General features: G+C 43.9%; 1 protein-coding gene across 3 annotated transcripts in view; it reads left to right on the plus strand.

The window, feature by feature from the left end:
* MYO18B (myosin XVIIIB) overlaps positions 1-25211 on the plus strand; it is a 305047-nt gene that overhangs the window by 107334 nt on the left and 172502 nt on the right. For all 3 annotated transcript variants that reach the window (XM_006147864.2, XM_006147865.1, XM_006147866.1), the window contains 4 exons: positions 93-276; positions 1046-1268; positions 5099-5208; positions 20531-20596. In XM_006147864.2, coding sequence (XP_006147926.1) covers positions 93-276; positions 1046-1268; positions 5099-5208; positions 20531-20596 — 583 coding nt within the window. The remainder of the gene's footprint in view (positions 1-92; positions 277-1045; positions 1269-5098; positions 5209-20530; positions 20597-25211) is intronic.

Here is a 25211-nt window from a genome sequence, read left to right on the forward strand (position 1 = left end):
GTCGAGGAAAGAGAGACGGGCTCATTCCTTTGCTCCAGGTCTTCCCGAAAGCCCCCTGAAGCCCCTTTTCTCTCTTCCCTCTGATCTGCCAGGGAGGACCTTCAAAGCCTGTTCCAGTCCCGGGCCAAGCTGCTCCCTGTGTGCCGGGCCGTGGCCGGCATGGAGGGCACCTCCCAGCAGGCCCTGCACCGGAGCCGCGTGGTGAGGAGGACGTTCGCCAGCAGCTTTGCTGCAGTGAAGAGGAAAGCCCCGTGCTCCCAGATCAAGCTCCAGATGGTGAGTGGGTGCCCTGTGGCCTTCACAGCCACGCATCCCTCACCTCCTCCAGGGCGGCCCTCTCCCTGCATCATCTCTAACCTCCAGCACGTGTGGAGGACAGGCTTGTCCCACACTCCACAGAGGAGGAAGTACTGCTCTGAGCAGTACCGAACCTTGGTCCTGGTTACATGCCTGGGAAGTGATCAACCCCAGTCTGAGGTCGAAGCCTCAGCTAATTGATATCGAGTTGAAAGTCCTGGGGGCCTTCCCATGAGTGCCCTCTTGGTTCAGGTGACAGAGGTGGGATTAGTTCCATCTGCCTGTCCCACCTCAAGGCTTTCCTAGGAAAGACAGCAGGCTCCAATGCCGGATATAAATATGGTGCCTGGGCTGGAAACATGAACCCACTAATAAATGAGAACCACTGATTTGTCAATGGCCAGGCTGAGCCCGGAGAAGGGCTGTGGCATGGGAAGGAAGGGTATGTTTTGGAAAACAACAACAACAAAACTGATGGCACACGATTCTGGCCTAGATCTGGTCCCAGCTCCTCATGGCCTGTATGACCTGGGCCCACTCACATGCCCGCTCCATGCCTCAGTTTCCCCATCTGCTTCAATGGGTTGCTATAAAGGCCCTCTATCTCTCATGAGTGCAAATAGGCTATAGGTGAGAGGTTCTTGCCGTGAGACACAAGGACCTGCTGAGTTGTCCAGGCCAGGTGAAAGGCCCCTGTCTGTCTTCCCTCGAGACAGCTAGTTCTGACATCCTCTCTACTTGGCCCTAGGATGCACTGACCAGTGTGATCCAACGGTCTCAGCTGCACTTCATCCACTGCCTCGTGCCAAACCCAGTGGTGGAGAGCAGGAGTGGGCAAGGGTCTCCGACGCCACCGCAGCCTGGTGGGGATGTGCCTGGGGCAGGTGGGCCCCCGGCCGTGGACATCCCAGCACTGAGGGTCCAACTCGCAGGGTCCCATGTCCTGGAGGCCCTGCGACTGCACAGGACAGGTAAGAGACAGCTCAGCCCACAGCATTTTGTCTCTGGCCCCTGGGACATGCCCACCCAGCTGAGGGAAGGGACATCATCTACCACGTGCCAGGATCTTTACGCAGTGTCCTGTTTGCCCTCGCAGTGAGGGAGTAGCTGCAATTGCCCCTTTTACAAACAAAGCAAGTGAAACTCAGCCAGGTAAAAGGACCCACTTTCCTGGGGCCTGGCAGAGCTTGGGTTTGGACCCAGGCCTCTTCGAGTTGAAAGCCTGTCTTGTTTCTGGAATTACTTGTCCTTCCCTAGAAGGCAAAAGGCCTGTGTCTTACTCATCTTCCTTCCAACAACGAATCCCCAAAGAGCATCCATCTTGGGACAGAGTGGGATTTCCAAGATGAGCAGTAGTTTGGCAATGAGGATGCTCAGCTTGCTGTGGAGATCTGTGTGATCACAGGGGACAGGGATGTAATGTGACAAGGGCACACATCACACAGGAATGCAGGAGGTCCCTGGATGTCCAGAGGAGTAGATGCATATTGTCACTGGGGAGATGGGGGAAATCTCCTGGGTGGTAGAACATGTGAATCAGAACTTGAAACTCAAAGAGCAGCTCACCTCTGAGGGATCAGGGAGCAGGGACATTGGGCACAAAGATCAGCACAGATAAAGGCAGGAGGTGTAAGAGAGCCCGGTTTAGGGCATGGGGTTTAGGACAATGGGGAAGGGCCAGGCAGTGATACAGGGGCGAGCTGCGATGCTCTGCAAGAAGTCCTGCATGGACAGGTTCCTGGTTCAAATTCCGAGACCTCCCTGAGTATGCCACACACACTCTTGCTCATGATCCCGGTCTGGCTGCAGGCTAGGGGTCTCTCTCACTCATGGAAGAAATAAATAAATAAACTTTAAAAATGGGGGATCATGGGAAGTGAGACAGACAAATCCACCAGGGAAGGCTGTGATCGATTTTCTTGGGAATTTAGCAAGCACCAGGTCCAACGGGGGTGGATGTTGGGGTGGCTGGGGAATGAAGGGATTTTAAACAAAGAAATGAAATATTTGAGCCTGTTTTTTAGCAAGCACACATGCACTGAAGGTTCTCTCTATTAGCTAATCATTGGCATTGAGTTGGATTCCCATTCTTTTCTGCCCCTGAGGGCCACCCGGCTGAGTTCCCTCCCTGACGGTTAGAAAGCATCAGAAGCAGCCATTCTCCCTGCAGAGGGTGGGTAGCCAGGGCTGGCAGGAGCCTCAGGTGGGCACTCATCTGCTTAATGTGTCTGCGGTCACTAATGTCCCAGCTAGTGGTCTCTGTCCTCAGATTCCCCCCACTGTGTTAATAATGGAACCCCGAGCATGGAGTATTTGACAGAGAAGCTGAGAGTAGCTGGAAGCAAAGATGAGACCCTCACTCCCCTGAGCACATCATTGATTTTCCCCTCCCGCCCGCACAGCCACAGGCAGAGGGAGACAGATAATGTCACAGGGGAAGAGAGGGATGGTCACAGCCAGTGACTCAGCCGGCCTCCGCAGCTGATCGATTCTGCCCGGCTGGCTGGCAGGAAGCGTGGGGCCTGTGCAGGGTCCGTGGACCATGGGCAGCCCATCAGAGTCCCTGCGCATGCCCAGGGCAGGGCGTCTCCTGCCTCAGGCCTCTTGTCCTCACCGTGGTGTCTGCCCTCTGCATTGTCAGCCAGGACGCGCTCCCCAATTAAGCGAAGGGCTGACGTCTCATGGTAGAATGCCAGTTTCTGCCTCCCAGACCTGGTTGTTTCCTCTTTGTTTTCTATTCTAAGTCACTTCTGTCTCTTTCACACCCACGTTAAGATATATTTACATGCACACATAGATCTGCACATCAAATATTTATGATTTTGAATTCGTGCATGTATAATATATACACATACACCCATAAATAGCACACATAAATAAAAATGTATATGGATACTTATACACACATGCATATGCATGTAAACTATTTATTGAGCACTGACTATACACTATATATGATATATATAGTATATACAAAATGAGCTTGTATATATTGTATATAATATATATTGCATGTATTATATATGGTATATACATATAATATATAACATATAATTATATCTATAAAATTATAAATATATATAAAATCTGAATTTTATATATATATAAAATATATAAAATGAGGTTGTTTGCACAGAGCCATCAGCGTAGTGCCTGGCGTGTAGTAGATGCTCAGTAAACAATACCTGTCATAGCACCTGGTGGGGACAGTTCAGATTCCTGTGTGAGATGGGTGTGACTCTGCCACCTCTCATCAGGTGTGAGACCCCAGGCCAGTCCTGAGGGCACGCCTGTCTCTCCTCTCTTATAATAGGTCATAACCAAGAAAGTTGTTGCAAGGTTGGGTGAGTCGAAAAGACAATCAAGTTTAGAAGGACAGCGGGTTGTGGGAAAGCAAATAACACACACTTTTGCTATGATTGTCATGAGGTTGAAGCCCCATGACACAGTGATGATGAGGATAAATCTCGCTATTCTTATCTGACAAGTGAAGAAATTGAATCTCAAAGATGCGGCATCCTCTGTGCCAGTCATGGGGTTAATGAGTGCAGAAATTAGATCCAAACCCTGGTAAGTCTGATCTGAAAGAAAAGCCCAGGCTTGTGACCTCCTGGTACCCTGCCTGTGTGCTGTCTGCATCCTTCAAAGCTGGCCTGAGACCCTCCTTTTCCCCCAGGAAGCCTTTCTGGATTAGACACACACACCCATAATTGCTGTTACCAGTTGATGCATTCAGTTTATTGTGAAGTCTCCAGCGGAGTGAGATTTCCCCAGACCTTCTCTGATCCATCCTTTCGAGGAGGCTTTCTGAGGCAATGGAACCTCCACCCTGCCTCTTGTACCCAGGAAGAAGGAAGTTCAGCCCTGAAGGCTTGGCTTTGGAGTTCAAATTCCTTTGGGTCCTAGACCCTGCTCATCTTTGGTTGCTTTCTGCTGGGTTATTTATTGTCACTGTGTGGGTTTGAATCTCACCTGGGACAGCTACTAAGTTACTATCTATGTGACTTTGTGTGGCTAAGTGGATTTACCTCTCTGGGCCTCAAGTGGTACGGTATTACAGGCCCAGGAGTGTCTGTATCAAAGGAAGTCGATACCTAGAATCTTGCACATACAAGCACTCAGTAAATGCGGACCATTGCTATGACTACGAGGCAAGGCTTGTATCTTCCCACTTTAGGTCCTGTGTTTTTTCCTCTCTCTGCTTCGACTTCTTCATATCAAATCCTTCTGGAAAACTTACGGTCCCTTCAAGTCTGGCTCTAATGTCACTTTCACTTGGTGGCTTTTCAGAGGTACCCAGTTCCCACACACAAGGATGCAGCCATGTCTACCCCTCATGGAAGACTTGAAAGAGTCCTTAGATAGCACCCAATGCAGCATCCTCCATGTGATATCTGTGGGATGGAAATAAGTATTAGATAAAAGAGCTTCCACGGTCAAGCAGGTTTGGGAAACTCAAAACATCCTCTCTGCACAGCTTCTCAGAGCCTTAAACTCGGGTAACCTTATGCACTGTGACCTTCCAAAAGACAGATGAGTGTGCAGCTTTCTCTAGCTTTTTGACCAGTCTTGTATAGGGTTTCTGTTCTGGGGGACACACTTGGGAGGTGCTGATGAAATCCAGTCTTTTAAATGGACAAACAGGGAAACCGAGGCTCTGAGAAGTGAGCCTCCATGGCAAGTTAGTAACCAGGCTGGGAGCAGGACCTGAACCCCTGGCTGGAGGGATAAGACACTGGGCTGGGCCGTCTCATTTGGATTTTGTCTTCTTCTCCTGCCTGCTCCCTTGTGCCATCCGAAGGCTACGCTGACCACATGGGACTCACTCAGTTCCGCCGGCGATTCCAGGTCCTGGATCCTCCACTCCTGAAGAAACTCACGTCAGCCTCCGAGGGAATAGATGAGAGGAAGGTATGAGATGCTGCATGAAGAGGGGTTGGAGGTCTTGAATGCTTTGACTGAGTTCTGATGAGCTTCTGGAGTTCCTCAGGGCTGTCTGCACCAGCTGGGATCCAAGAGCAGTAATGAGGGTGGCATGAGGCCTGGCTCAGACCCCTTCTCCAGCCCCAAAATGTCACCTGGGACCCTACCCATCTCAGAACAGCTCATCTGAAACCTTGCATAAGAAAGTATAGGAAAAGAATAAGAATGGAGTGATGAAAAGAAGGTATTTGAGGCTCCTAAAAAGGCCCTAGCAAGGTGAAAAGTTGTCATTTTCCAAGAGCGTTCCACTTGGCACCAGCATTCAGAGATGGTTTTTGAAAAGAGGCCATCAGGGTCTAATATGTTTGGGAATTGTTTACACAAGGGCTTCCATCTTTGAGAATTAGGATGAACGTCCACCCTTCAGGGTCTTTGCACTGGCTGTTCCCTCTGCCAGTAGCATTCACCTCTCCAGTCTTTGCATGGGTGGTATCATCTTGGTATCATATTGCTATCTAGAGATATTTTCCATCACCTCTCTTGTTTTTCTTTTTCTTTTTCTTTTTTTTTTTCTTTTTAGAGTTTTTTTTGCTATAGGGCATGGCACATGTACTCATCAGAGAGACAGAGTCAGAAAGGGAGAAATCATCCCCTGGGGGGATGTCCATGTTATAATTCCTTCTCTTTTCTCTTCTTTGGATCTTGGGCATGCACACACATGTGTTCACTGTGAGTTTTAAGCTGCCGGGTCTGGGACTTGAAATTGTAGTTGACTATGTGGGATTCCAGCGACATAACCATTATACCATCTACTGGTCCCACATGTCTTGTTTTAATGTTTGTGTAGCAGTTATCCTTATCTGCCGTTACATAGACCTTTTACATGTTTTCTGGCTTTAGGCAAGTGCTAAATAAAATATTGTTGAATGAATGAATGAATATCAACACCTAATTGCATTTTGGCCCGTGTGTATATCCTTTCTCCAACTCTACTGTAAACTATGCAATCTTGTCATGGTTCCTGGTGCCCAGCTCTCAATAAATGTCTTCACTGAGACTGGCTGAGGGCTTATCAATGATGATAGAACTGCTTAGAATTTGCAAAGCTCGACTGCCTTCTTGAAGCAGTCCTGCGAAAGTAGGTGCTGTTATGACCCTTTTACAAATGAGAAAACAGACTCTTAGAGGGGAAGCAATTCTCTTAAGGCCACACATCCAAGTATTTGTGGATTTATTTCTTGAACTCCAGCTTATTGATTCCATAGGAGGGTAGTTGAAAGTGCGTGAGCCTCAAGGTCAAACAGACCTGAATTTGACTCGCAGCCTGAGCTGCATGAACTTCAGTCAGTTATCTTATATTTCTGCCTCAGTTTCTTCATCTGTCAAGTGAGAACCATAGTAATGGCTACCTCAGTGGGGTGTTCTGGGATGACATGTCTTGCTGTAGCTGACTGACAGAGGGCCTGATCCTCAGTAAGAGCTCACCATCTACTCACTATCACCATCAATGACATCATGAGCAATAGGAGCCTGACTGCCAACGTCATCATCATGTTTCAGGCCCAGGGTGATGGTGACCAAAGCACCCAGACTTTGTATTCACAGCCATGAACCTTGCCTCCAGCTGAGCATGCCCATGTGTCTCTGAACTATCAGCCCTGCAGTCCTCAGTCAGTGAGTCAGAAGGCCAGCAGTGTCAAGAGACTCACAATGCTTAGGTCTTTTCTCTGCAGTAGGCACCAGGGCAAAGGCCACCTCTGGCAGACAAGGCAGTGTCCTCTAACTCACTGTAGAAGAGGACATCCAATTTAGCAGTCTGCAGTGCAGGGCGGTCCTCTCTGGGTTCTAGGCTATTTTGAAAGTCATGGAATGCTCCCTGGTTGGTGACATACATCACACTGTGCTAATCTTCATTTGGAGCTCCTTAAACCTGGTCCTTTGAAACTTGATCTCCATTCAGAGGGTCTAGAATGGAACCATTGACAGGTTCTTGGGCTCCTCTGCAGTCGAAAATGGCACTGAAGTGAGGTGTGGGGGAGTTTTCTGCAGGGCACAGCATATGGAAATGTTTCTATTCTGGACGACTCAGGAGTTCTCTTGTAGCCAAACCAAAACCACCTCCACGCACACTATAGGTCTCAGGAAGTGGAAAATTACATGTGGGATGAGCTTGGTTGGGAGTTTTAGCTGATGCTCCTCTTCCTCCCTCTTCTTCTTCTTCTTCTTCCTCCTCTTCCTCCTTCTCCTCCTCTTCTTCATTTGCTCACAAATTTTATTTCCTGCAGCATAGAATTTTGGTAGCAACAAAAGGAAACACCATCCTGTCCCTTAGGAAAAAACTGATAAATATTCATTTGCCAGGCAACATGATACGCCATGAATTATACATGAGCACGTGCTTGGGTGGGCAAACTCTCAGCCTCTGTGTGCAAAGCAGTTAAGACCTCAGGATTTAATAAGACAAGTTTGACAGCTAGGAAAGGTCAATATTGTCATTAGACGCTAGACGGCAGCAGAGGGAATTCATCGTCACGGTGTAAATGGGCCTCCGTTTGTAAATGACGTCCCCGATGTGCCCAGAGTGTGGTGTGATAAGTGTTGGCTTTTCATGTCAAGACAGTTTCCCAGAGAAGTGTCCTTATTTTGTAGATACTTGGTGTATACTTTGTGTTCCAGGAACAAAAATAGCTTATCTGCCTTTTAACCACATAGGCATAAACCCTCATCACAAGATATCATACATGATGTGAAAAGGTTACAGAGCTGTAACATAGAACCTCAAAGGTTACAGGCTTCACACTCTAGGAATTAGCCCCATTTTACAGCAGAGGAAGCTGTGGTTATGACCACCCAACTAGGGTTTCATTCAACTCAGGCTCTCCGATTCTTTGCACAGGGCTTTATTATTTTACTTTGGTAGAATACACATAGCAAAAATTTACCCCCTTAACCATTTTTAAGTGTATAGATCAGTGTTGTTAAGTACATTTGTATTGTTGTATGCCCATTACCACCAATCATCTCCAGAATTTTTCGCATCACGCAAAACAAGCTGTGTACTAATTAAACATGAACTCCCCATTGCCTCCTGACTTCCTGCAACCACCGTTCTACTTTCTGTCTCTAGGCTTTTATCTACGCTAGGTACCTCATACAAGTAGAATCACACATTGTTCTTTTGTGGCTGGTTTATTTCATTAGCATAATGTCCTCAAAGATCATCTATATTGTAGTAGGTGTCAGAAATGCCTTACTTTTTTTTTTTTTTTTGGAGAGGTTTTTCGCTATAGGGCGCGTGCGCTCGCCAGACAGACAGAGACATAGAGACAGAAAGCGAGAAATCACCCCTCAGGGGGGATGGTCACGCCGCAATCCCTTCTCCTCCATTCTCCTCTCGGGATCTTGGGCACGCACGCACACGCGCCCGGTGTGAGTTTTAAGCCACCGGGTCCGAGACGCGAACCGCAGTCGACTACGTGGGAGTCCAGCGACATAGCCATTACGCTAACTGCTGGTTCCCAGAAATGCCTTACTTTTTAAGGCTGAATAATATTCCATTGTGTATATACACCACATGTCACCTGTCTACCTCCTTTGTCAATGAACACTTGGGTTGTTTTTACATTTAGCTGGAGTGAATAATGCTGTACCCATGAGTGTGCAATTATCTCCTTGAAATGATTCTTTCAACTTCTTTGAATGTATATCCAGATGTGGAATTGATGAGTCACTTGGTAACTATATAGTTTTATTTCTTTTTCTTTTTTTTTTTTTTTTTTTTGAGAAGCAGCCACCCTGTTTTCCATAGTGGCTGTGTCATTTTCTTCTCCCTAACACTGTACAAGGGTCCCAATTTCTGCACATCCTCACCAACACTTACTTTCTTTCTTTTTTCCTGTAGCCATTCTACTGGGAGTGAGGTGATATCTCATTGTGGTTTTGATTTCCATTTCCCTAATGATTAGAGATGTCTAGCATCTTTCTATGCCCATGAAGAACTTCTGGATGGAAATTCTCTGAAGGCAGGCAGAGTGCCTGGTGCAATTTTCTACAGGACATGCTAACCATGAAAGTTAATTTTGTTTAGATTTAAATTTTGCTTGAATTCCAGTGCCTTCCTTGAATTCACCAGGCCCTGTGCTAGCTATCAGAGATACTGGGTGAATGGAATACAGTGTTAATGAGAAAGATACCAAATCAATACTTCCAATACAGAAGGCTTTGGGATATGCAGGAACTGTCAAATAAGTTGGATTTTTGCAATGGGCCTGAGAGTGAGGTATTCAGGGAGATACCTCAGAGCTAGTGATGCATAAATTCAGCTTTGGACGACTGTTTGTTGGAAACAGGCAAGATAAAGAATACAGGGTATCCCCGCATTAGGGAGAGCATATGTGAAGATCTGGTCACAAGATCAGATGGATAGTTTAGTGTAGCTTGGACATGAAGGATGTTAAGTGCCAAGAAAGGGGTTGAGAAGGTTGGCAGCAGTAAGCCCCAGGACCTTGGTGGCTTTATCGGGTGATGGGTGATGGTCCACTGAAGTGGGAGTTTGTAATAGAAAACATGATATTTATTACTTGCACTGGGTTAAGCAAAATTATAAAGAATGTGAAGTCCACTGTGCCCATTTCATGGTTCTTTCTAGGTAGCAGTGACCTTATGCTGGCCTCTAGCTACTGAGGATTCTGTTGTCTCTCTTAGAAACCTAGGCACAGGGGCTGGCAGGTGGCGTGGTGATTAAGGGCTCTGGACTCCCACGTGGCCGAGCATAGTTTGCGTCCTGGACCTGGTGGTTTGCTTTCCCTCTCTCTCTCACTCACTCTGTCCCTCTCTTGTCAAAATTAAAAATAAAGAAAATAAAGCTAAGTAAAAAATAATTCTTAAAAAAAATGAGAAAGAAACTTAGGCACATACTTGGTGTTCAAAATGGCTCTGTTTTTCCCCTCTTATCATCTTGGGTCTCATTCCTCTCCCTCAGGCTACCCCATCACAGAAATATTGTGCCTTACCCTACTCTGAAGCCCACTTAGAGTGACTGGAATGGTAGAATCTCAGCAAGGTCAACGAAGGAGCTGTTTCAGCTCACCTTGGCCACGTCTCAGATTTTGCCCCTTTCCATCTCTCTTCTGCTGAAACAAGAGTGGCCATGTCTCCCTGATAAATATGAGGAAGCCCTTGGACCTGCCCTCCTCGCCTCAGAGTGTCTACAGTGTTGATTGATTTTAGCCAACAAAATCTTTTCCCTTGGACACTTGATCTGAAGAACATAATTAAGAGCTGTCAATCCATCTTCTTAAAGGCAGCCACTCTTGTTCTGTTCAAATCCTAGTGGACACTCCTAATTTTCTCTGAATTTATCTCAAGAGTCCCTTTCTGCTGGAAAAAAGGCTCCTGCGAACCCAAAGCTGGGAGGAGCTGTCCAAGTTCCAGGTGCTGAATAAGTATTCAGGGCTCCCCACAGCCTTAGTCTTGGAATTTATTCATCATCCTTTTCTTGCTTACCTTGCTTTCACCTCCAATTTGGCCCTACTGTTTTAATCATTTTACACGTTTTCCACTCAGTATTAACCAATCCAATTACACACACACACACACACACACACATTCAGTTTTGTGTGTGTGTGTGTATTTGTTTGTATATTTTCTGCATTATTCCAGGCACTATTTTTATAGTCCCAAACACATGGAGTTCAATAACAGACATAGTCTCCATCTTTATGAAATTATTTGGTCAATGTGTAAGAGAGATGTTCAGTGGCTAAAGTATGTTGTCTAGAGCCAGGCAGACTTATGTTGAAATCATGTCTTTGTCTATACCTTTCCTTATGATGCAATGCCTGTGGTATTTGATAGCTGTATGACCATAAGCAACCTTAATAGAGCATACCAAAGTGTCTGGCACATAGTAGGTGGTCAGCAGATGGACACCATAGAACCTGTGGTGTGGGCTTCATGGGGGTAGGCGCTGCTCTGGTAACAGCCAGATGGGTTCAGAGAATGAGCAGCCTATTCCGCGCCATGGATTCTTCATATTGCACTACTCATGGAGGAGTGACATGGGGAAGCACTTCCCAGCCATTGTCCCTGGGGTCTCTCACTGCCTGTCTGGCATAAATAGTCTAATGTGAGATGTCAGTCCATATGCTTTCTGTGTGTAGTTGTAGAGAAAATTCTTTGGAAAATTCTGAGACACAGAGGGACTCTAACCGAGGAGTATAGGTTGTGTTTCTCCCAGGTACAGACTAGGATTCATAATAGGAACCTAGAAGGGTGCAGGTAAAGGGAGAGTCATTACTTCACATTGCCCAAGAGGGTGTATAAGCTCTCAACTTCTGCCAGTTACTGGCATTTATTGGAACTACACATGTGTCAGGGTCGGAGGCATTCTACATGCACTGGTTGATTAACTTGTTCTTTGGCTAGGCCAGGATAAAACTGGGATTCTTTACATTCCTGAATCTGGTTTCACATTGGCTGTCTGAATTTTCAAACTTAAGGCACAGCAATGTCGGGTATACTGAGTCATATTTGCTGAGGTGTGATGGTGATTTATAGTGAAGACAGTGATCTGCTAGTTCATTGGGAAAGGCATGATGTATTTTTCTATGTAAAAATGCATAATAATTTTCCTGATGACTGAATACCTGTGCTAATGCCTGAGCTGCTTCATCAAATGATGCTTTTCTTTTCTTCTTTCTTTTTCTTTTCTCTTCTTTCCCCTTGCTTTCCATTTCCTTCCTCTCCTCTCTCCTCTCCTCTCCTCTCCTCTCCTCTCCTCTCTTCTCCTCTTCTCTCTCTCTCTCTCTTTTGTTTTCCTTCTTTTCTTTCCTTCCTTCCTACTTTCTTAATAGAGGTTTTTTGTTTGTTTGTTTGTTTGTTTGCCTAGGACACGTACACTCGCCAGAGAGAAAGAGAGAGACAGAGACAGTGAGATGGAAAGTGAGAACTCTCAAGGGAGGAGGGTAGCCATGCAGCAGTCCCTTCTCTTCCATTCTCCTCCTGAGATCTTGGGCATACACACGCATGCATCTGCCATGATTTTGAAGTCACTGGGTCTGAGGCCCGAACCATAGTTCTCCATATGGGAATCCAGCGATGTAACTACTACACTATCTGCTGGCCTCCATTGAACGAATCTTAAGAATTATGAGTTATGGAGGTGAGATAGTTTAACAGGTCACAGACTCTGAATTCAGACATCCTGAGCACATACTGTGTCTCATCTGCTCACTGACTGTGTGATCTTTGACAAGTTACTTAGTATTTCTTTGACTCAATTTCATAATCTTAAAATGGGATACTGATAGTACCTATACTCTTGAGAAAGCTCAAGTGATTTAATTAATTTGAAATATTAATATTTTAATTGATATACAGTATAAATAATAGCTACTATAACTATTAGCAACTATTGTTGTCGAATAGCAGTTTTGCCTTCTATCTATATTGGTATCTCTTCTGTAAAATGAAGACTTTTAACCTTATCTTAAACACTTCAAATGATTGTTAAATAAAATACATACTTTTTAAAAAAAATTGTTAGAGAGCTTGAGAGAGAGGGAGACACATAGGGAGAGAGAGAGAGACAGAGAGAGAGAGAGAAAGCAGTACTAAGTGGGGTGTGGTCATGCCACAGTCCTTTTCCCTCTATTTCTCCATCTTGTCTAGATTTGGGGCATGCATACACATATGCCTGGCATGTTTTTCAAATCACCCAAGGTAAAACTTTTATTTAATACAACTATATTTAAGCTAAACTAGATTTTGCAATTTATTACTTTTTTTATAGCTCTCATGTCTTCTTTTATCTCTCTCCTCCTTCATTTTCTTTTTTTTGTATAAGTTAGCTACTTTTTACTGGGCCTTCTTCTAATGGTTATTCTCAGAATTATGCATCATAATTTGTAACAGTCTACTTCACATTAATACTACCTTAGTTCTGGTAAAATATAAAATATTTCCTCCATTTCCTCCTCCCACCTTAGTGATAATGTAGTACACATCACATAGATTTTGTTTGACATTCTTTTTAACAATTTTATGATTTCTTATTTGCACTGGATCATTGTACAGCTCTATAGCATGCAATGTGGTTTTTTAAAATTATGCACTTAAGATGTTACAATCAAATCAATGATGTTACCATATACATCATGTTACAAACCCAACAATATAGCTTTATAATTTTATATTTTATTTCATCTTACATGTTTTAAAATTTTTAGGGAACAAAGGGGGAAACATATTTATAAAGTATTTTATAATTACCTATGAACCTATGTTTTCTGTTGCTCTTTAGTTTTTTTAAGGATTTGAATTACCTCTAATACAATTTTTTTTTTAATCCCAGAGGACTTCCTTTAATATTAGTAAGGCAGCTCTAATCACTGTAAGTTCTCTCAGTCTTTGTTTGCCATGGAAAGTCTTTATTTCACTTTCATTTCTGAAGAATGCTTTTGCCAGACATGGAATTCTTGATCAATAGTTTTTTCCCCATTTTCAGCACTTTAAATATGTAATCGCCTTGTATTCTGGACCCCATTGTTTCTGGTGCTAAGTGAGCTATGAATCGTTTTGATACTTTCCTCTATATAATGAGTTATTTTTCTTTTTCTGCTTTCAAAATTTCCCCTTTGTGTTTGGCTTTTGACAATTTGACAATGATGAATTTGGGGATGGCTCTCTTTATGTTTATCCTATTTGAAATTTATTGGCCTTCTTTAATGTACAGATTAACTTCAGGGAAGGGATCAGATTTGGGAAGATTTTAATATTTTAACTTAAATTTTTTTTTAATGCCAGAAGGCATGTACACATTCATGACAGAGAACCTCTCACCCCTATGGGCCTGGTCATTCCATAATCGTTCCTCCTCCAATTCTCCATCCAGTCAGGATACTGGGTGTGCTTACATGGATTCAGTGTGAAGCTGATGGGATCAAGACCTGAAACCTGATCAGCCATGGGGGTTTGGCTTCTGCATAGCACCCGGTGCCAGCCCAATTTGGGAAGTTTTGAGCCATTATTTCTCATATGTAATTTTTTACAGTTTCTCTCTCTCTCCTCTCCTTCTGAGACTCCCTTTATGCATATATTGATATACTTGATTTTGCCACTCATGACCCTGAGGCCTTCTTTTTCTTAATTCCCATTTAGCTCTGTTGTTCACATTGGATAACTTCTATTGTTTTATTTTCAAGTTTGCTGACTCTCTCACCTGTCATCTCAAATCTGCTGTAAAGGTCCTTTAGTGAATTTATCATTTCACATATTTCAATCTTTAAATGAACAATTTTCTTTGGATTTTTTTCTAGTAATTTTTATCTCCTTATTGATATTTGTATTTGATGAGATGATATTATTACACTTTTGAAAATTTATTAAATATTGTTTCCTTTAGTTCATTGGACATATGAATAATAGCTGAAATGGAGCTCTGAAGTGTGAATCTTCTAAGTCCAAATTCTGAGCCAAATAGATAGTTTCTATTGACTGTTCCCTCTAGTATAGATAATTATTTCCAGTTTTTTGCATATCTTATAATTTTTGTTGAAAAATGGACATATTAGTAGATTCTAATCTTTTTTTTCTAACTATTTAGTAACTTACCTCAACTAGATTTATGGAATCTGTTTTCCACATGGCATGGGCCTGCCAAAAACTCTGTACAGTTTTTTAAAATTCTTATTTTTATTTTAAAACCTGACTTTCCAGGAATTGCTCTATGTCAGCTTAGCTGAATGGCCAGCAGAGATTACTCTAAAATATCTCAAATCTGTGAAGCTTTGATCCATTCTTCTGATGGATCTGAGCATGGGTTGGGGAAGGCATTCGACGTCAAGCAGTTCGTAATTGTGCTCCAGTTTTTACTTTCTGTTTGGCCTTTTCACCTATTTTCTGTTTGTACATGTGGCTTCATGTTCAAATAGGGGTATGTAGATCTCTAGGTCTCTGGTTCTTATATTTAACTTGGAGTCAAGAATAGATGGGAACTTAAGCCCATTATCACTATCCCATTGGTTGTATCTTCTTGTTCAGTTTCTGGCTCGTCACTGATCAGTTGCTTGCCTCCAACCTGGCAACAACCTTAGGCTTCACTGTGCCATCGGTCTTCCCATTCACTTGTTGCCAAGATTGCTAGTGTTTCTGACCATGCTCCCAGGCGTGGATTTTTTCCATTCTTTGTTCCATTGTAAGTGAGGCCTTTCTGGCAGCAAAGTGACTTGCCTCACCCTGGTAGGATTTTAATGCAGTGACAGAGTTGGGCGGGGAAGGAGGCTGGGAGTGGAAGAGCCCCAGTCAAGACTGTCACAAGCTCCCACTGTTCCTACCTGATGTTCCGCAGTTTTCCTTAAACAAATGCTTCTCAATTTGTTGTATCCTTTTGTTCAGTTTCCAGAGTATTAAACTTGTCATTTTAGAAATTTCTACTCTTTAATATTTTATTTTTTAAAATTTTGCCATAGGGTACATATACTTGCTGGAGAGACAGAGAGAGGGGAAGTGAGAAATCACCTCCCAGTGGGAAGGCCGTGCCACAATCCCTTCTCCTCTATTCCCCTCTCAGGATTTTGGGCACTTGTGCGCATGTGCCTGGCATATTTTTCAAGCTGCTGGGTCTGGAAGTCACACTGGAGTCAACCATGTGGGATCCAGTGCCTTAACCCCTATGCCATCTGCTGGCCCCTGGATCCCATTCTTAACAATTTTTTGTTGTCGTGGTTGTTGCAGGAGGATTTATGAAGCTCTTTGTTCCACCATTCTGAAAGTCTCACTTTTATGCACTGCCTTTTTGACCTTATTAAATCCCCATTACACCCTTGTGTGATAGGCACGATTACCCCATATTCCAGAAAAGGAAACTGAGGACCAGAGAGGGAGCATCTTGCTCAGAGTCAGAGCTAGTGAATGGTGAGACGGGGCCAGATCCCAGTATTGGAGTGTGGGGAGTAAACTCAGGAGCCAGTTGGGATCCCCACCATGGCCTCCTGGCCACACGGTCTTTGCCAAGTTATTTTATTGCCTTGCACTTCATTTTCTTTCTATAAAATGGAAATGAAGTAGTACCTTTTGCAGAGGTTTGGAAAAACTGAACCTTTCTGTATTATGATTATAGTATCAAGGTCTCGTTGAGGTTGTTGCCATTCTCCCTCTCCCTCCCCCCCTTGTTCTTGCTCATGGAAGAAATAAATAAGAATACACTGAGAAGTGGCATTTCATATTAAGGGTGAGGAGTTTCAATTACCTAGATAATTCCAGTACAGAAGATAAGTAATTCCATAGAAGTGCAAGAAAAAGAAGACATTTATTTTTAATGACCAGAGGGATCATGAACTCATCAGAGATAGAGACAGAGATACAGAGACAGAGACAGAAGGAGAGAGAAAGGGAGAGAGCACTCTCTTAGGGTAGCATGGTCATGTTCCAATCCCTTCTTCATTCTTCCATCCTGTCAGGATTTGGGGCACACGTGCACACCCGCCCACTGTGCTTTTCAGACCTCTCGAGGCAGGATTCAAATTGTTTTCAACTCTATGGCATCCAGTTTTTAACCACCAGGCTACAGGGCTGGTCCCTACAGAGAAATGTCTGACAGTCTCCTGGATTCTTGCCATTTCTTTGTTTACCAACTGGCTGAAAGGAAATGACTCCATCACATGGAACTTAGTGAAATAACCGATACTTGATGTCCACAAATGGCCGTTTCATGTGGTTCAGTCTAATAATATTAATGAGGATAACGATGATAGCAATTAAGTGCAAGGTCATTTTCACACATCCTCCATTCATCCTCCCAACAGCTGTGAGGTCCAGGCAAAGAATATTGTCACCACTTTTCAAGTGAGGAAGAAAGAGTATTGCTTAATACGTGCACTCACCCACTCACTCTGCCAACTGAACCTAACTTTTCTTTTTCTTTTTCTTTTTTTTGTGGGGGAGCATGTACTTGCTGGAGAGACAGAGAGACAGAAAGTAAGGAATCATCCCTTCGGGGGGATGGCCACACTGCAATCCCTTCTCCTCTGTTCTCCTCTTGGGATTTTTGGGCATGCAGGCACATGCACCTGGCATGAGTTTTAAACCAGGACTCGAACCACAGATGACTACATGGAAGTCCAGCAATGTAACCGTCATGCCATCTGAGGTTCCGAACCTAAGCTTTCTTATCTGTGCAATGAGATCGGTAGAACTGAATACCTTTGCTGAGCCTGTATTCTTGGCTTTGTAGACCTTCTAAAGGTTTGCAAGAAAACAAGGGGAAGAAGAATTCTCGGTTATTGCGGAGGTTGAGCATTTGCTTTGGTCGTGTCTGGGGTAGTATCCAAGAAATGAAAGGCTTCGTTCCTGTTTTGGAACACTTCTACCAGGTTTTGACCAACTGAGGAATTGACAGTGACAGAGGAGGTGGTTATGGGGGTGGAATAACCCCTAATCTCTACTGAGTGCTTACTTTCTGCCAGGTATTATATAAAGTCCTCGCAAACAAAACCTCAGAATGTTCTGAAAAGGTGCCGTTGTTTCCCCCATCTTTCTGACAGGAGTCTGGGCTTAAAGCACTTGCTCAAGGTCACATGGTTTGTGAGTGACAAAACTAAGATCTGAACCCAGATGGATTGAACCTCCGATCCTGATGTGTTCCCTCCAACTATCTACCCCAGACTTTACCTCCAAGATAGACTTAGAAAAATTTCCTTGGCTATATGTTTCATTTTTTTGTTCATCCATTTCATTTCAAGCCAATTTTTATTGTGTTTTCTTCTTGTGCAGAAAGAAAAGACATTATATTTTGGATATATTGGTTTTATGCATTTTGCTGCCTACAGCTCCCTTGAAACATTTTTGGCTAAAATGTAATAAGTGAAAGCACTTAAATTTTGGAGGGATGTCATGGAATGTTCTTTCAGGAGGTCAGAAGATGAAGCTTCATCCCTGATTGCAGTCTGGGACAAGAGTTTTAATAAGCTTTTTTAAGCTTTTTTTTTTTTTTTTTTTGGTATCTTAGGAAGTTTTCTGTGATGCCATTGAAGCATGGAATTGAAACTCCTCTGCTAAATTACTCCAGTCTCATAATACCTTTTGCTTCTTGAGTGTCGCAATTACTTATCTGGCTTTATTCTGAAAATAGACTTTCTCATTCTCAGTGAATGGAAGACCAACGAGGGGTGGTATGAGGGTGGAGTGGGAGAGGAATTGGCGGGCACAAAGGGATCAGACACGGCCCGTACTTATCTGAGGGTATAAATCTCTGGTGGGGTTATTTCAAAGCCAACATGACTATTTGATAAGAGGAAGATTCCATTAAATAGCTGGTGATTTGGTCGGTGCTGCAGCCAGAAACCTCTCTGAGTAAACTTATTTCTCCTGCCTGGGGCTGCCTCAGACCACACACCACACTGGAGCTCTCATAGTTGGATGTTCATTCATACAGTCGTCGTGTTTACTGAGCTCTTACTGCATGCAGAGGAGCAGTCCCATCATACAGTGGAGGGAATAAGAGACAAATTAAACACAGACTCTCCCTGCCACAATCCAGGTCAGGCAGGCAAAGCTGATGGCCGTGTCATTTATTTAGCAAATATTTGTGAGAGCAAGAGTCACTAGCCAGTAAAATGAGACACACGCAGAGTACTGGGAGGCTGTCACCGGGGGACACAGTGACAAAGCTGGTGGATATCTTAGTGCCCTTGGGTCTTCAGGAGCCATTCTAGGCATGGGAAGCAGTTTAACACATAGATGCCGCCATGTGGCCAGACAGGTTTTGATTGGAACCTGGCTCTGCCCTGTGTGTATACCCTTGTAACCTTGGAGAAATACCTCCATTTAGTGCTTTTTGTTGGTCGATTGGTTCTGGTGTTTGTGAGTACATTGAAATATACATACATAAAATGTACATTTATTTGTTTAGTGAAGCACGGAGAAGCAGGAAGAGACAGGGCCCCACGGTAGGGTCTTGCCACATTGCAATCTTCCCCTCAGCCTTCCAGCCAGCTAAGATTATGGGTGCTCCTGTGAGTGCACCCAGGGTGTTCAGGTCAACCAGGATCTAATCCCCAGGTCCTCCCATATAGCTCCAGCATTGCACAGCAGTGTCCTACTGCTGGGGCCACCACAGCCAGGCCAACTTGATCGCCTAACCATGTCTATTGTCACTGTACAGTTCCATGGCATTCAGTGCCTTCTTATTTTACTTATTTTTTTTAGAGGTGTTTGCCTCAGGGTGTATGTGCTCACCAGAGAGAGAGACAGAGTCAGAGAGAGAAAAAGTGAGAAATCACCCCCCCCTCCGGGGGCGGCGGGGATGGCCATGCCACAATCCCTTCTCCATTCTCCTCCCAGGATCTTGGGCACGCACACACACGTACCCAATGTAATTTTAAAGACACTGAGTGCAGGACTCGAATCATGGTCGGCCATGTGGGAGTCCAGCGACATAACTGCTATGCCATCTGCTGGCCCCAGTGTCTTCTTATTGATGTACAACCTTGCCACAATCCATCTCTGCAACTCGTTTCCTATTGCAAAACTGAAACTCAGTTTGGTTATACTGTAATTTACCATTCCCCCTTCCCCTCAACCCCTGGACATCATCCTACTTCCAGTCTATGAACTTGGCTATGCTGCATACTTCATGTAAGAGCAATTTCCCAAAAGTTATCCTTATTTGTTAGCATAATGTCCTCAAGGTTCATCTATATTGCAGCGTGTGTCAGAATTTACTTCTTCTTTAAAACTGAATAATGAGTATAATAATAATATATGTGTGTATGTGTATATATATATATAACATTATTTAGCCACTGATGGACAGTTGGACAGTTTCTGTTTTTTATTTCCCACTTTTTGGCTGTTGCAAATAATGCTGCTGTAAATATGGATATACAACTACCTCTTCAAGACCTTGCTTTCAATACTTTTGGATATATATACAGACATGGAATTCCTGGTATGGTAATTCTGTGTTTAATTTTTTGAAGAGCTGTCATACTGTTTTCCACAGCAGCGACATCCTTCATTTCCTTTTCTATCTTCAGTTTTTCTCCCCTGTATAATGGACATGGTAGTATGACCACCTACCAGGGTTGTTATAAAGATGGAACAAAGTAATGTCTGTGAAGGTCCTGGAGGGTGCCCAGCAGGTGCTCTGTATCGGCTCATCTGTGCTTCCCATGTGTGTGGTGGGCTCTGTTAGCTAAAGCTCACCTCCTTCCTAGTGCTTCAGCCATTCAGCTGACCTGACCTCCTGCTCTTGGAGTCTCCTCCTGTCTATCTATCTTCTCCTCTAACTTTTCTCTTCTCTCTTCCCCAGGCAGTGGAGGAGCTTCTGCAGACCCTGGATCTGGAGAAGAAGGCAGTGGCCGTGGGGCACAGTCAAGTTAGTAGAGCTTCTTAAGACATTCTGTCCATCCCAGTGGAGTCCCAGATAAGATCTAATTTTTTAAAAAAAAATTTTAGAATTATTTATTTAACTTTGTTCATTATTTTTATTATCCTTTTTTTATTTGCTATAGGGCATGTGCACTTCTCAGAGAGAGACAGAGAAAGAGGGAAAGTAAGAAAGCAAGCCATTAGATCTGGGACTCAAACCATGGTCAGCCATGTGGGAATCCAGTGCCTTGACCACCATGCCACCTGCCAGTCCCAAGATCTAATTCTTATTCTTCCGCAATGGTTCAATATGTCTGTATGTCTACATTTCCCCAATCAGAGACCAGGCTAATAATGTTCTTCCTTGCCTATCTTACAAGGCCAGGGAGATAAAATGTCATAATACGGATGGAAATGACATCAGGGAATATAATTTGTTAGAGGTTACACCCCCAGGGACCTCAGTGATTAGAAAGAGTTAACATTCTGGTCCTCAGTGTGACCTTCTGAGCCCCAGAAAAAGCTTTCATACCACCTGAGAAGAAACACTTACCTGCACTCAGAACCTTTTAATGTCTGGTTTGCAACCAACTCTACCACAACCGCACTCCTAGCCGATTAGCACCAGTAAGCGAAAAGCAAAGGGCTCGAGACGAAGGTGCATGCTTATTCGAGCTGAGAGAAATAGCTTTTCCCCAGCTGATGTGGAGCCAAGAGCTCTTCCAGATATGCTTAAATGTTTAGAGACAGATTTCACACTTTCCCAGTATGCTTCTATACTGGAAGTTTTCACGAAGAGAAACATGGTCCTCAAGGATTCCCAAACTATCTGATACCTCTGAACACCCCATTTTTGATTTGGTGAACTACTCATTATCATCTCCTGGGACTGGTGTTTCATGCTTATAATTTGGGAAGTAGAGTACATAGATTTTAAACTCAAGGACACAGTGGTGGGCAGGGGAAAAAGGTCAAAGTTTAGAAATAGGAACTGGAAAGGAAACACATCAAAGAAAAATTTTCTCCATTTCTCTCCCTTCCAGTCATCTACTGATTGAAAATGCCATGCAATAAACCACTGGAAAGACCCTACGCTCCAGAAGCCCACATGGTGGGATTTTTTTTTTTTGGAGAGGTTTTTGCTGTATGGTGTGTGTGCTCGCCAGAAAGACAGAGAGACAGAAAACAAGAAATTACCTCCCAGGGGAATGGCCATGCTGCAATCCCTTGTCCTCCATTCTCCTCTCAGGATCTTGGGCATGCACAGACACGCGCCGGCATGAGTTTAAGCCACTGGGTCCAGGACTCAAACCACGGTCGACTACAAGGGAGTTCAGCAACATAGCCATTATGCCAACTGCTGGTCCCAGCATTTTTAAGTCATTATTACTTTTTGGAACCTTCTTATCATGCTTCTCTGAAAGCAGCCCTTTCCTTGGAGATCTCACAGTCACCAACACTGGCCACAGCCTCTCGGATTAACTTCCACACAACAGTATCCTCTCCACCCGCTTGTCCTGCGAAGGTCTGTGGTTGGAGACACTCGTCTACCCTGGTCTCAACCTGACTTCCGCAGCTACCTGTTACAGCCTCTGGGCTTCTGCAGGGTTTCCCAATAAAGGGAGTGAACCTGTCAGTTACCAGGTCAGTTACCAAGCCAGGCAATTTCATGTTTTGTTTTTCTTTGTTCCTCATGGTCCTCTGTGAGATAAAAACTATATCCTTGCTTTACAGATGAAGAAGCTGTGACTCTGTCAGCGAGCCCCTCTGCAAGCTCCTCTAGATAGTTAAGGGTACAGACTTCACGTAAACCTAGATCAGGCCAAATCTTCTCAATACACTGTGGGTTCCCTTGTTCATTAATGGAAATGTGTAGCACATTCTTTACACAAAGGTCTTTATGGCCTTAAATCAGGGGAATTGTTCTCTGGGGACTTGATCCTTCTAGGCCAGCAGTTCTCAAAGGATGGTCCCTGGACCATTGGCATCACATCGCCTGACAGCCTAAGACCGAGTGGATTAAACCCTCAGGGCCAGTGTTGTAACAAACCCTCTAGGGGATTCCAATGCACGCTCAAGTCTGAGAACCAGTGGTCTAGATAATTACTCAGTTATTTGATGAATACAAAAGTCATTCTCTATGATCCCAGCAGAGAGAGCAGAACATGAAAGAAAACAAAAGACTTTGCTGCACACAGTTTAACAGGGCCAGGAACAAGAAGTCTATAAGTGGTAAAACATTATCATTATCAAATAATACTTGGTATTACTAAGGAGAGCAAATCAAGGTCGATGTGTCCTTTTGGAAACCAGGTTAGGCAATTGACTGAGTTTTTTTTTTTTTTTTTTAATAGATTTTTGCTGTTGGGCACATATGCTCACTGGAGAGACAGAAAGAGAGACAGAAAGCGAGAAATCACCCTCCAGGAGGATGGCCATACTACGATCCCTTCTCTTCCATTCTCATCTCTGGACTTTGGGCATGCATGCACATGTGCCTGGAAGGAGTTTCAAGCCACCAGGTCCAGGACTCAAACCGTTACCGACCATGTGGGAGTCCAGTGCCTTAACTGCTATGCCACCTGCTGATGCCTAGACTGAGATATTTTTTTTTCTTTTTTTTGAAGACGTTTTTGCTATAGGGCGCGTGTGCTCGACAGACAGACAGAGAGAAACAGAGAGACAGAAAGCGAGAAATCACCCCCCAGGGGGGATGGCCACGCCGCAATCCCTTCTCCTCTGTTCTCCCCTTGGGATCTTGGGCATGCACGCACATGCACCCAGCGTGAGTTTTAAGCCACCGGGTCCAGGACACGAACCACGGTCAACTACATGGGAGTTCAGCGACATAGCCATTACGCTAACTGCTGGTCCCCCTAGACTGAGATCTTTAAGGGCAGATGCAACATCTTATGCATTGAGGGTTGGTTGTGATGCTAGGAAGCCCTCTGGAAAATAGAACTGGCATACCTAGGCTCTACTACTTCTCAACTGTGTGACTCTTGAGTTATTTCACTCCTTAGTGCCTCAGTAACGTCATCTATAAAATGGAGCCTCTGCTTTCTACCTCCCAAGTTGACCAGGGGAGTCACTAAGTTGTCATTTCAAAGAGGCTGGCAGTCATTACTCATTGAATGCATTTATCAGGGGACAAGATGTGTATTAAATAGGATAGCATTTTAGTGTTTAAAGAATCAAACTCTTCTAAACTGTAAAATTACCATGAAAAGGTGAGCTAATTCCTTGTCCCCAACTCTGGGAGCTATTGCTATATCAGATATTCAAAAATCTTGGCCTTCAGCAAGTTTTAGAGGAAAACAACTTGCCTGGCAGTGGCCACTCTGGATTCCTTAAAGGGAAGGATCTTGGGATGTTACACTCTGTTTGAGCCTGATAAGCAGCTACACCCACAAAAAGCGAATAATTTAGATTTTTCTTTGTGATTTTTCAGTCCCGAGTGCCTTATCGAGGCTTGTGCTGAGGGCCGTGACATTTATGAAAAAGGTGTGATTTCACATGCAGTCAGCTGTCTGGTCGGCAATATGCTCTTAAAGGAGGAAAAAAAAAAATCAAGATTCCACAGAGGCAATGACTTATTCCCATTCTGTGTATGGTCGTTTCCAATTATCTTTTTAATGAAAGCTTCATACTTAATCAATAGTGGTTTTGGCAGTCCCCACCACCTATTGTAATGTAAGAACTGGTGCTGTCATCACTTTGATCATTGATTTTTAATTTTTTTTTATAACAGCTTTTAGGAGTCACTAGCTTGTGAAATTAATGCAGTCATTATTGAGACAATCTGATAGGTAATGAGTCAATCGTGTCTTTATTTCAATGAAGCTAATTGTCTTTGGTGGCCCAGGCTGAGAGGAAGTGTTCTGTAAGGCGTTGGAGGGCTGCAAAAACAGAGTTAGCCTCAAATGGACATGCTCATTTCATTTTCCCACTGAGAGAAGACTTGGCAGAGTGGTCTCCATTACTAAAAATAGGTTTAAGGTAATAAAGAATCGATTGAGACCCTTTGTTCCACCTAGAATCAAATTGCAATCAAATCCTAGACTTCAGGTATTTATATCATAACGAATGAGGAAATGAAGCCTCACATTGACATTGGGAATGGGTTTAGGAAATAATCCCAAGGCTCTGGGTTCAAGTCTTCGCTTTGTTATCACTGAGTATATGAACCTAAATGAATTACATATCTTTCTAAGCTGTAAGATCCCTCTTAGTGTTTTTGCTTTTTTATTTTTAATTTTTTTAAAGAGAGATCTCTGCTATAGGACATGTGTGCTCACCAGAGAGACAGAGAGAGACAGAGACAGAAAAACAAGAAATCACCCCTCCCGGGGGACCTGGCCATGCCCCAATCTCTTTTCCATTCTCTTTCTGGGATTTTGGACACACACACATGCACCCAGTGTGAGTTTCAAGCCTCCAGGTCCAGGACTCAAACTGCGGTCAACCACATGTGAGTCCAGCAGCATAACCATTTCACCATCCGCTGGTCCCATCTTCATAGGGTTTTGAGTATTTAAATGGGACATAGGGGGAAGAGCTTTGAAAAATGTAGATACCATAACAATGTCCATGATATTCAGTAACAACTGGAGTCTTGTCTG

The sequence above is a fragment of the Tupaia chinensis genome, unplaced genomic scaffold, assembly GCF_000334495.1.
Source record: "Tupaia chinensis unplaced genomic scaffold, TupChi_1.0 Scaffold000226_1, whole genome shotgun sequence".
Taxonomy (NCBI): domain Eukaryota; kingdom Metazoa; phylum Chordata; class Mammalia; order Scandentia; family Tupaiidae; genus Tupaia; species Tupaia belangeri.